This window comes from Pleurodeles waltl, chromosome 8 (genome assembly GCF_031143425.1).
Source record: "Pleurodeles waltl isolate 20211129_DDA chromosome 8, aPleWal1.hap1.20221129, whole genome shotgun sequence".
Classification (NCBI taxonomy): domain Eukaryota; kingdom Metazoa; phylum Chordata; class Amphibia; order Caudata; family Salamandridae; genus Pleurodeles; species Pleurodeles waltl.
Window position 1 is genome coordinate 61,832,767 of NC_090447.1, and position 12,061 is coordinate 61,844,827.

At 46.1% G+C, this 12,061-nt stretch overlaps 1 protein-coding gene across 1 annotated transcript; it reads right to left on the bottom strand.

The window, feature by feature from the left end:
• Nucleotides 1-730: 730 nt before the first annotated feature.
• On the bottom strand, nt 731-1,318 carry LOC138249439 (octapeptide-repeat protein T2-like). Its single transcript, XM_069203399.1, has one exon. It carries the CDS (start codon nt 1,316-1,318, stop codon nt 731-733), a length of 588 nt encoding a protein of 195 aa, XP_069059500.1.
• Between the last annotated feature and the right edge of the window lie 10,743 nt (nt 1,319-12,061).

Consider the following 12,061-nt stretch of genomic DNA (forward strand, 5'->3'; position numbering starts at 1 on the left):
TCCCTTTCCTATCCCTATTATTTTCTGTGATATTGGGCAGGTCATGTCTGGGGAGAATGGGTGAGGAGGAGCTGGGGGCTTTCATTTGGCTGGTGTGCCACTTCCTCCCTCTGATATTAGAGGCTGGTGGCAGGGTGATACAGGGGTATCGCACTGAGACAAGGAGGCTCAGGTGGTCCAAGGAACTGTTCCACCTGAAGAGGGTATTCAACAGCCAGCGCAACGACCACCAACTCAAACATCGCTGGGCTAACCTTGTGGTCAGAGAGCAAGTCCTGCTGGATCACGTGTGTGGTAATTGGTGGCCCTGTTGGTGAGTACAAATCAGACTAATGTGTAAAGTAAAATGCTCTGTAGTGACAGTAGCAGATTTGGTGACCTGCTGCATGCAAGGTTTGTGGACATGTGGAATGCAAGTTGAACATACAGTGGCCCTGATTTATACAATTGTAAGAGGATGGTTGTTATAAAGACTAGACTGCGCGGGTTTCCTTATATTAAAAGTTATGATTTATTTGGTTGAATAGAAATCAGTCTTATGTGAAAGGTTTTTATGGCTGATAGATCGTTGCGTCTTCTCCCTCTTGAGGACAGCTCGCGTCTTCTTCCTCTTTCTCTTCTCTCTCTCTCTCTCTCAGGACCTCGCGGGAAGCGTGTGGGGAAAAAGAATATAGTACGGGTAAGTGTGGGATAGAGGTTTTGCTGGTTTTCCTTCCCTCTCTCTCTTTCCCTAAGTATCTTTCTCTGGTCTTTTCTTTTCTTTCTCTCCCTTATTCTTCACTAGTTCTCTTGTTCTGTTCCTGTCCTTGTTGTCCTGTCTTCCTTTCTTATCGTTTCCTTCTTTTTCCCTTTCTCTGTTTTCTGTCTTCATATAACTCAGTATATCTCTCCTTGCTGTCTTTTCTCTTACTTGCTCTCCCGTCTGTCTTCTTTCTATTGTTTTCTTATTTTCTCTGTTCTCTGCCTTCACATAAATCAGTATATCTCTCCTTGCTGTCTTTTCTCTTCCTCGCTCTCCCGTCTGTCTTCCTTTCTTCTCAGTGTGCCCGTTTGGTGCCCACCCCTTTCTTCCCCGTGTTCCCCATGTTGTTCCCTTTTGTGCACCCTTTCCTCCCTCCTTTTCGCACCTCCCGCCTACCGCCCGGTTTCCCTTGTCCCTCACCACGTACCTGGAGAGGCCACGCTTCTCCTGAAGCGTGGCGGCTTTTCCGTTCGGCTTCCCGGGGTCAGTGGTCGTCTTCCAGGGTTTCTGCCGGTCCCGATCCCGGCAGCGTTTTGTTCCTCCACGAGGCAGCGTCTTCTTTGGTTGTCTCGGCATCTTCTCTCTCTACAAGCTCTGGTGTCTCCCAGCTCTTATTCCCGGTGTTGCGTTCCTGAAGGGAAGGAAGCAGTCTTTTAAATCCCGTCAACTCCCGCGGTTGTGATCGGCAGCCAATGTCAGCGCTGTGATCCTGGGCTAGCTCCAGTGCAACAAAGGCAGAGTCAGCACAAGTCGGGGAAATGTGTGGGTCGGAGTGAAAAGACCCATCACAACAATATTTGCTACGCATTATCGCCATTTGTTGACGCTGAAGCTGCATAAACTTATAAAACACAACTTGATCTTGTAAATTAGTGCTGCTTTAATGTCAATAGATGATGGTAATGTGCCACCAACAAATGTTTTATTCATGGTCTATGAGTGTACCAAGAATGAAATGTACCTCACATGCTAATGCAAGGAACGAATGTAGTCCCCAATTATTTGGAATACATGTCTGAACTGTATGCATGGCCACATGTACAAAGATCTACCTAACCTCTGGAAATATCTTAGGCTGATATTTTGACTTGGTTTGAGCAGCATTTAAATTAATCATGGATGCCAAAGTAATGCACACTGGACAATATCTAAATGTTTGGCGCTACTTTCCATAGCTGCAGCGTTAAAACAGGAAGTAAATGCTACACATAAAATAAATTTAAAAATCAGCCCTTATGTTCATTGTTCTTGTGTATTTTAATTTGCCATGGGCACAATTGCTAGTACAGAGCTGATGCATTTGCTATCTGTGTCACTTTATAATGAAGCAATTGTCCTAAGTTAATGGGTCATCATGGGATCCCTGAACTTTGTGAATGCATGGTCACAAATCATTTATTTGCATGAGGTTGTGCAAGGGAGCCCTGACTACTTCCATCATACATATAAAGTGACGAAATAGTTTGCTAGTTTATGTTTGTTACACCCCTGCTGATCTAGTACAGTATATGTACAATAGTTAACCTCTCAGTATGAAGGCTATCACAGACATGGGTGTATGCTAAGATCAGCAGACCAGCATTCCTGTGACTGCTGCCATTCCCAAGGTGCAGACAAATTGAGACCTTCCTCATCACGATTGCCACAGTAGGACATTTGCTAAACCATGTTTCACTTAGGGAACAGGGTCAGTTCGTTGTATAACTACAGATCACCCAACTTGGCATATTTAAGATGATAAATGTGGCTAACTGTGATCTACAATACCTGATATAAGTAAACAGGGCCCTGAGTAACACATTTCAGGTGCAATGACTACACCTGTGTGTAGGAGGCTGGCCTGGCTTATAGTGGGTACCTGATGGTACTTACACCTTGAGCCAGGTCCAGTTATCCCTTATTAGTAGATTAGTAGTGTTCTAGCAGCTTAGGCTGATAGAGGTAGCTATAGCAGAGCAGCTTAGGCTGAACTAGGTGACATGCAAAGCTCCTACTATACCACTCATATCATATAGCACTATATCATAAGAAACACAATACTCAGAGTTACTAAAAATAAAGGTACTTTATTTTAGTGACAATGTGTCAAAAATATCTCGGAGGATATACTCCCTTAGGAGGTAAGTAAAATATAAAAAAATATACACACATACCAAAATCAGGTAAGTAAACAGTTAGAAAACTAGTGCAAACCTGTAGAATACAATAGGATGCAACAGGCCTAGGGGCAACACAAACCAGATACTAAGAAAGTGGAATGCGACCCACTTAGGGACCCCTGGCCTAGTGTAGTGTGTAGAGGGTCACTGGGGGTGTAAGAAAACACTAAGGGTGTCCAAGACACCCCACCCAAAGACCCTGGAAAGTAGGAGTAAATTGATACTACTTCCCCAGAAACACACTAAAGTCGTGATAGGAGATTCTGCAAAGACCACAACAGACTGCAAAGCACTGAAGAGGGATTCCTGGACCTGAGGACCTGTAAAGGAAGGGGCCAAGTCCAAGAGTCACAAAAGTGTCCGGGGGGAGCAGGAGTCCACTAAACCCCAGATGAAGGTGCAAAATTGCTGCCTCCGGATGGAAGAAGCTGAAGATTCTGCAACAACAAAAGGTGCCAGGAACTTCTCCTTTGTGCAGAAGATGTCCCAGGGAGTACTGGATGATGCAGCTTTGTTTCTTTGGAGAAAGACTACAAACAAGCCTTGCTAGCTGCAAAGGTCATGAGTGAAGAAAAAGGGTGCTGCCCGGGCCCAGAAAGGACCAGGAGGTCACCACTTGGAAGAGGAGACAGAGGGGGCCCTCAGCAACACAGAGAGCCCACACACAAGAAGGCAGCACCTCCAGAAGTATATGAACATGGGTTCAAGAAGCACGGCAGTCATCTCAACACTACAAAAGAGGGTCCTGCAAAGCCGGTGGTCAAATAAGTGGTCAAATAAGTGAGTTGAGCACTGCAGGACAGAGTGCTGTGGACCTGGGCTAGGCTGTGCATGAAGGATTCCTTGCAAAAGTGCACAGAAGCCCTAGCAGCTGCAGTTTACTCAGTAAACAGGATTACTGTCTGGAGAGGGGAGGCAAGGACTTACCTCCTCCAAATTTGGACAATTGGAAAACTGGACAGTCTGGGTCACTTGGGGCCACCACCTGTTTTGCAGGGGCCACACTCATCAGGACAAGAGGGGTCCCAGAGTACCAGTGATGTTGAAGTTTGGTGCCTGCTGGAGCAGGGGGAAGATTTTGTCGACCCACGGGAGATTTCTTCTTGGCTTCCAGTGCAGGGTGAAGACAGAAAGCGCCCAGAGCATGCACCAACAGGAAAAGTCGAGAAAGCCGGCAGAATTAGGTGCTACAATGTATCTGGTAGTCTTCTTGCTACTTTATTGCAGTTTTGCAGCTGTCCTGGAGCAGTCAGCGGTCGATCCTTGGCAGAAGTTGAAGAGGGAGATGCAGAGGAACTCTGGTGAGTTTTGCACGTCGTTATCTGAGGAAAAGCCCACTGGAGAGACCCTAAATAGCCCTTAGAGGAGGATTGGCCACCTAGTCAGGTAAGCACCTATCAGGAGGGGTCTCTGGCATCACCTGCTAGCACTGGCCACTCAGAGGCCTCCTGAGTGCCTTCACACCTCTGGATTCAAGATGGCAGAGGTCTGGGACACACTGGAGGAGCTCTGGGCACCACCCCTGGAGTGGTGAGGGACAGGGGAGTGGTCACTCCCCTTTCCTTTGTCCAGTTTCACGCCAGAGCAGGGACTGGAGGTTCCCTGAACCGGTGTACACTGGTTTATGCAAGGAGGACACCATCTGTGCCCTTCAAAGTATTTCCAGAGGTTGGGAGAGGCTACCCCTCCCCAGCCTTCAACACCTATTTCCAAAGGGAGAGGGTGTGACACCCTCTCTCAGAGGCAACATTTTGTTCTGCCTTCATGGGACTGGGCTGCCCAGACCCCAGGAGGGCAGAACCCAGTCTGTGGGTTGGCAGAAGCTGTAGCTGCAGAGAAAACCCCAGAAAGGTTTGGCAGTACCCGGGGTCCATAGTGGAGCCCCGGGGTGCATGGAATTGGCACCCAAGTACCACATTTTCATGGGGGGACAATGCCATGATCTTTGACATGTTACATGGCCATGTTCTGAGTTTCCATTGTGAAGCTATACATAGGTATTGACCTATATGTAGTGCATGCGTGTAAAGGTGTCCCCACACTCACAAATTCCGGGGAAATTGCCCTGAACTATGTGGGGGCACCTCTGCTAGTGCAAGGGTGCCCTCACACTTAGTAACTTTGCATCTAACCTTCACTAAGTGAAGGTTAGACATATAGGTGACTTATAAGTTACTTAAGTGTAGTGTAAAATGGCTGTGAAATAACGTGTGCATTATTTCACTCAGGCTGCAGTGGTAGTCCTGAGTAAGATTTGTCTGAGCTCCCTATGGGTGGCAAAAGAAATGCTGCAGCCCATAGGGATCTCCTGGAACCCCAGTACCCTAGGTACCTAGGTACAATATACTAGGGAATTATAAGGGTGTTCCAGTGTGCCAATTAGAATTGGTAAAAATGGTCACCAGCCTATAGTGACAATTTTAAAGGCAGAGAGAGCATATGCACTGAGGTTCTGGTTAGCAGAGCCTCAGTGACACAGTTAGGCACTACACAGGTATACACATTCAGGTCACAAACTATGAGCACTGGGGTCCTGGCTAGCAGGGTCCCAGTGAGACATATAAAACATACTGACAAATAGGGTTTTCACTATGAGCACTGGGGTCCTGGCTAGCGGGATCCCAGTGAGACAGTAAAAACACACTGACATATACTAACAAACAAGCTAAAAGTGGGGGTAACAATGCTAGAAAGTGGCTACCTTCTCACACTGTGCCCATGCATTCTGTCACGGATGGTCAAATTACAAACTGTCAAGCATATATTTCTTTATTGTTTTGATTTAGATAAATGGCCAATCCATGTGTAGCGTAACATTGTCATCAAGTAACATACAGGATCCCTGCTATCCTGGGGTCATAGGGGTCATATACGGCTGTGGGTACACTGGCAATGTGGCATATGTAACCTACAGACAACACAGGCCCACATATAATGGACCATAGAAAGCACAATAATTCCCGAACTAAACACAGCCCACATGAGCATCACACAGTAACTGATTGTCCCTTGATGCACAAGCCGCAATACCTGAGTGACTGCTATTGCAGTGCACCATGAATGTGGCTTTGCATGTCTCTCATAACAAAGGAAGAAATGGAGTACCCTCTATAAAGAATTCTGCACAAAATGTTGTCCTTATGTTTGTCACCACATAATTGTTAGGGGCAGTGCATGTGTGCATATCTCTGTCTATCAATCACTGGAGTGACAGGGTCAATACATGTTTGCAGTGGTATGTCTGTTGGGGTGTCTACATGCCTGAGGTGCTGCTCTATCATCTAAAATGTCAGACACAGTGATTTTGTTGTTCCACATTTTGTACAGTGAGTAGACATTGAGCACATTTCACCCTTCTATGTGTTACAGGTGGACCAGCCCCCTACACAATTGGAGAAGTAGCTCGATTTGCGGACCTGGACATATCCAGTAAGTGTTAACATGTTAGTTCTGTGTTGTGTTTGCAGCTGTTGTGTGATTGACTCATGTGTGTTGGACTCATTGCAAGGTATGATGTGCTGGCACATGATCTGATAAGTGACTTGCAAGGCGTTTGACATTTTTTTCCATGTTTGAGTTGGACTATCAGTGGCGGAGAGTCATATTTTGTGATTCTTTTGCTGCTCTGTATGCATGGGCATGTGAACAGGGTGATATTTGTTGCTACATTTATGCCAATGATAAATTAGCAGATGGCCATGTTCATGATTTAGTCAGCAAGTCATACCCTGATTCACACAGACAAGTGATGCAGAAGTATGACCCACAGACTTGAGCCTCCCTGTTAACTAATGAACATGAAGGGCTGTATGTTTGACTTCCTAGCAGCATCTTGCTCCACATGTTGTGCTACGTTTATGTGGCACCTGAGTAGAATGTCATAGGTGTGGGTGCAGGTCAAGCCCAGATGGCTGCTTGCATCTATATGCTTGTTTTTTGGAAAGGTATCAGTGAGATAAAATTATGTTGACAATTGTCCGCAATTAGGAACATAAATGTGGATGTGGTTGTCCAGTGTTTGAGTCTATCCTATTTGGCAGCCCTCCTTACCTGTGGTGGACTGACTAAACCCATGGACAGCTGTCTGAAGCTTCCTGGCTGTCCTTGATGTTTGAAAGTATGAGTTGCATGTCCATCACCCCCTGAGGCACAGGGTTAGGGTTATGAATGATGTGTACCTAGGTGTGAAGATCCCAGTGTAGAAGACAGACATGTAATTCCAACATTCATTTCTTCCGACCTAGGATACCCCTCATGATTAGCAACTGCATACCGTCCAGGCAATTCCATTGACAAATCACAGATCTTGTGGGCCTTGATTGTCATCCAGAAGATGTTCATTAGTTGGCTGTCACATGTGGAGTACTTGCAGCATTTGTTATGTGACTAATTGTAGAACAATGATGCACAGATCATTTAAGAAGGTACACAGCTTTTTGAGCATTGCTGGGCTGTTAGATAGGAGATGTGTAGGCTGCGTTGGCATGTCATTCCTCAGGGACATTCTATGATCTGTACTGTGATTTGGACTGTTTAAGAATATTTTGAGAAAGTGTTACAATATCATCAGTAAATGTATCACACAATAATGTCACTAATGTTTGGCTTTCTCTATTTTTACAGCTGCCAACATGAATGCCCATCAGATCAGGGAATTCAAGAGGCGGGCGATGCGTTACCACCACATAGTGGATGTGGAGTCTGGGTTCCGCAATGTGGCACAGCGTTATCAGCATGAGATAGCCACAGGGGTCTGGAGGGGCCACCACCAGCATAACCACTCCGACCACAGTTGCACAAAGGATGACAGCTACTGCTGCAGGTCCCTCTACCTCATCAGTTCCAGGCCCACAGACAGCAGCTCCTGCACCTCCCCCTCCAAGCACAGCACCAGCACCAGCACTGCCATCCACTAGTGGCACACAGACAACCCCTGCTGCAGTGATAGACAATGCAGAATTCCTACAAATGAGACGTGACATGCAACGAATGTTGCGCAGGATGGACAGGCTGCAGCAAGAGGTGTCCCACAATAGCAGGAGACTGCGTGGAATAAAGAAGATCCTGCGGAGGGCAAACTTGTGGCTTTGTGACCCTCAGCCATAATTCCCTCCCCTCCCTCCTCTTTCCTGGTTCTTATATTTAGTGGGTTTAGGGGGCTTAGTGTTAGGTTAGAATAGGCTGTTAGTTTAGTTAGTATAAGTGGGTTGGGGTGGAGGAGGTTATATTATTACATGTGTTATTTTTGTGGGTGGGTGGGTGGGGGATGTTGTTGGGGTTATGTGTATAAAAAATATAAAAAAATACAAAACAAATTATAAAAAATATAAAAAAATCCCCACAATATATATTTGTTTAGGATAAGTTGGTATGTGTTTAGGTTAGTATATGTTGTCCTACATGTGTCCCGTCATATAAGTGTGGTGGGGGATTGATGTTTAGAGTGTTTAGTTAAATGTGATAAGTAAGTTTAGATTAGGGTAGTTAGGGCCAGTTGTGGGTAATGTATAGTTAGGATAGGTTAGGTTAGTTAAGGTGTTTCCCCTAGTTTTGGTCAAATAAATATTTAGGTACTCCTTTACAGTATGTGTCATATGCTTGGGGATCACGGCCTTGGCATGGGTGAACAGTGTCAAGTTAATATTTGCATTGTGTTCCATCCTGCATCCAAATCCCATTATTGATATGGTTATTCACAATGCCTAATGTGCAGTCACATTGGCAGCTACACCAAAGCTACTTCTCTATGCATCTGCCACCCATTGCACCCACCACTCAAGATTACTAAGGTTCCCAATGTGTTGTGAAGTTTGGATGTGTGTTTTCAATCTGTCATCGTTTGAGACCTGATTTGGAATCTTGGGCACTGTGGTGCGTCTGCCTGCAGCCTGATGTTCATGTGAACCCTGATAAGGTGAATGATGTAGTATTGTATACATAACTCACACCTATCATTTCTTACATTGTACTCCCAGGTTACATATTTATCCATACACTCGTACACATCCATTCCTGCTGTATCGTGTGTGTGTGTGATGAAAGTTTATAGTCAGATGTCACATACATAAAGATTGTCTTGAATGGAATTTTGAACACATTGATTTTCAGCTTAAACATACCTCGAAGCGGACTTTTTCAGTCCAACACAGCATTATACTGTTAGTTTTCTATTTACTTCAGAAATAACCCTCAGGAAATGCAGATGATGATACAATCCAGACTCCAGTGCATAGTTATCAGCCCACAATCTTTCAATGCAGTTGTATTGACATTCTATGTCCATTGACATGTGACATACATCACTAATCTCCTACACAGTTGAGGTGTCACATTACACAGAGACAAAGTGGTTGTGTAAGTGCTATTTATTTTAAAGTGATGTAGCGCAATATTTACATAGTCCAGGATTGTGAGTCCATTAGTGTGACGCCTTCTATTGTGATACTACACAGGTGCAATGGGACATGTCATTGGACATGCTGGGGTGACGTGTCATACAGTGCAGAGGAACATGAATTGCCAATGAGGTAGTGAGAGACAATCACAGAGCATAGTGTCAAGGTAAACAGTGGGCTGGAGAACAGTGCATGTGAGCAGCTGTTGCAAGACTGGCATGTTAACAAGCACAGGACCTAGGAAATAAGTGCCCATGTGGCATGGACTTGTGCTACCGGGTACTCTTACCGGTGAGGGTGATCTGTTCCACGTCTTCATCTTCTGATTTGTGTGTTGTCTCCTCTGCCCTTGGTGGTGGTGGGTTTGAAGGGGCAACACACACTTCAGTGTTTGAAGACGTGGAGTCAGAAATCCCGGTAGCTGCCAACTGTGTGGCTAGTAAGGGCAGTACTGCAGCAAGGAGGAGCTGCTGGTTCATAAGGATAGCAGCTACATCACTGTGGTAGGCAGCCAGGTCGGCCCTGAGGGGGTCATGATTGCATTTGTGCATGCAGTGAAAGGTTTGGGGTGCGAGGTGTTGTGGCAACTCCCTTAATGCAGTGGTGAATTCATTTACACTTTGTTGAAGTCCTTGCAGGATAGATGTTAGCGCTTGCATGGCGGATGCCTGTTCTGCAGATGACATCATGCACGAACGCATCCCCTCAAGGCTGGCTGCCATATTTTGAATTCCCACCCACAACTCCTTGGTCAGCTCCTGCTGTACTCCAACCACAGTTCTCTCAAAGGTGCCAGTGTCCTCAGAGTCCTCAGCAGGGTTGGAGCTGGCAGGTTGTAAAATTGAGGAGGTGGGTGGGTCCTCTGTGATGGCTACTAATTCTGTGCTCCTCCTTGCGACTGAAGGTGGGGTCTGGAGGGTTCCAAGGAAATCTTGGAGGGTCTGCTGGCTAATGTTTGTCAGCTCGTAATCCATGTCATCAGGGAAGTCCAGACAGGCATATTCCCAGGAGAGCCATCATCCTCTGCAATGAGATATTGTACAATTAGCGTGTCTGTGTTGTGGCATTTGTAATGTGACATGCCTGACTTCCTATTAATTGCACATTGAGATCTTGGTTCCTGTTCTTTGTTACTGTCATTAACATTAGCATTCTCCCAGGTCTATGCCCCACCTGCATGTCACATGTAGTGTGGGCAGTTTGGGGAAATGTCCGCATCACATCCTCTAGGTGTAGGTTCTGCCCAAATTGTATGTTGCCACCTTCTTGTACTACTCAACCCTCCGTCTACTGCCATTATCATGGTGTGGCCTTGCACTGGCTGTGGGTGTTCTGATGGCTCTTGCACCACATTCCACAATCTGGAACTGACCCAGTCTCTGACATTTCACATCCACCTATATGTTGCTGAGACCTAGCATATACTATGTATAGCATTGCCATGGCACGATATGGGTGTCAGCATTGGTAGTGTGTACTGCTGATGTCGGGGAATGTGTGCTACATTGGTGGTCCTAGCAGTGTTCCATTTCCTCTTATGACTGTGCAGGTGTGTTTCAACAGCAAGAAACATATGTCCTCCACCGCAATGCTGTTGTCTTAGCACTATGACACTTGAGCTGTTGCATGGTGGCATTGCAGCTATTAACACAGGCACAGGGTAGACCCTGACATGTGCAGCATGGGCATGACATTACTGCTGTGTACCTCTTAATGTTAATTGCAATACCAGATGTTTGTAGCACCTATAGACATTAGCATTTGACAGGATTTGCATATTGTTATTGATTACAGGGGATTGATAACGTTGTCATCCTGAACCCTCTATTTTGGGTGTGTTTTATCTATGGACACGTAACTGCCATTGGCTACTTGACCTGCACACACAGCAGAGGTGGTAGTGGCAACTGTTTTCAATGGTACATGGCACTTGTGGATATTGCCTGAGACTGGAAATTGAGACCTAGTTCATGTGGTGACAATACCAGCTGCCATGTGACAGCAGGCCAGTTTTGCGTTGTACCCTCCCCTCCTGGACTGGCTTTGCCTTTCCAACATCCTTGGCATGGCAGAGTACCCCCATGCAAAGGTTGTTGGTGTAGCATTGTTCTGTGCCCCAGGTTTCCCCTGTACAGCCCATGCACCCGTGCCGTGCCCCTTTGCCCATTCCACTACCTGATTATCATGGCTGACATGCACTGTGTAGTAATGATGTCCTTCCCCCTGGCTGCAGTTAACAATTAGGCATGTTTGTTCCCCATGCCACTTACCTTGCATCTGTGTTGTTTCCTAGTAGTCTGCGCTGTCCTGTCCTTGAATCCCCGTGACGATCTCCTCAGGGATGACGGCTGACACCATCTCCTCCATGTAGTCCAAGGCCTCCTGCGGTGCTGGACTCCCACCTCCAGTCTGCAGTGCTGCCTTCCTGTTCCTGGCCATCTTTTCCTTGGTCCTGCTCTTGTAGTCATGCCAATGTTTCTTGCACTCGGTGACTGTTCTCCGTACTTCTGCCACACTGTTGATCTTATCGACAATTTGTTGCCAAATTGCCTCTCTCCTCCCAATTGGCAATTTAGAGGTGACAAAAAGTTGATGCTGGTGTTCCGTCACCTCTTTCACCAGTATATCATGCTCCTCTGCACTGAACCAACACTTCCTTTTCTTCTTCTCCCTCTCCTGGGTCTTTTTTGGGTCCTCCCTGCTGGTTCCTGGTCGGTTGTCATCTTCCTGGGGTCTCTCATTGATTCTGGAATCCATTTTGGGGC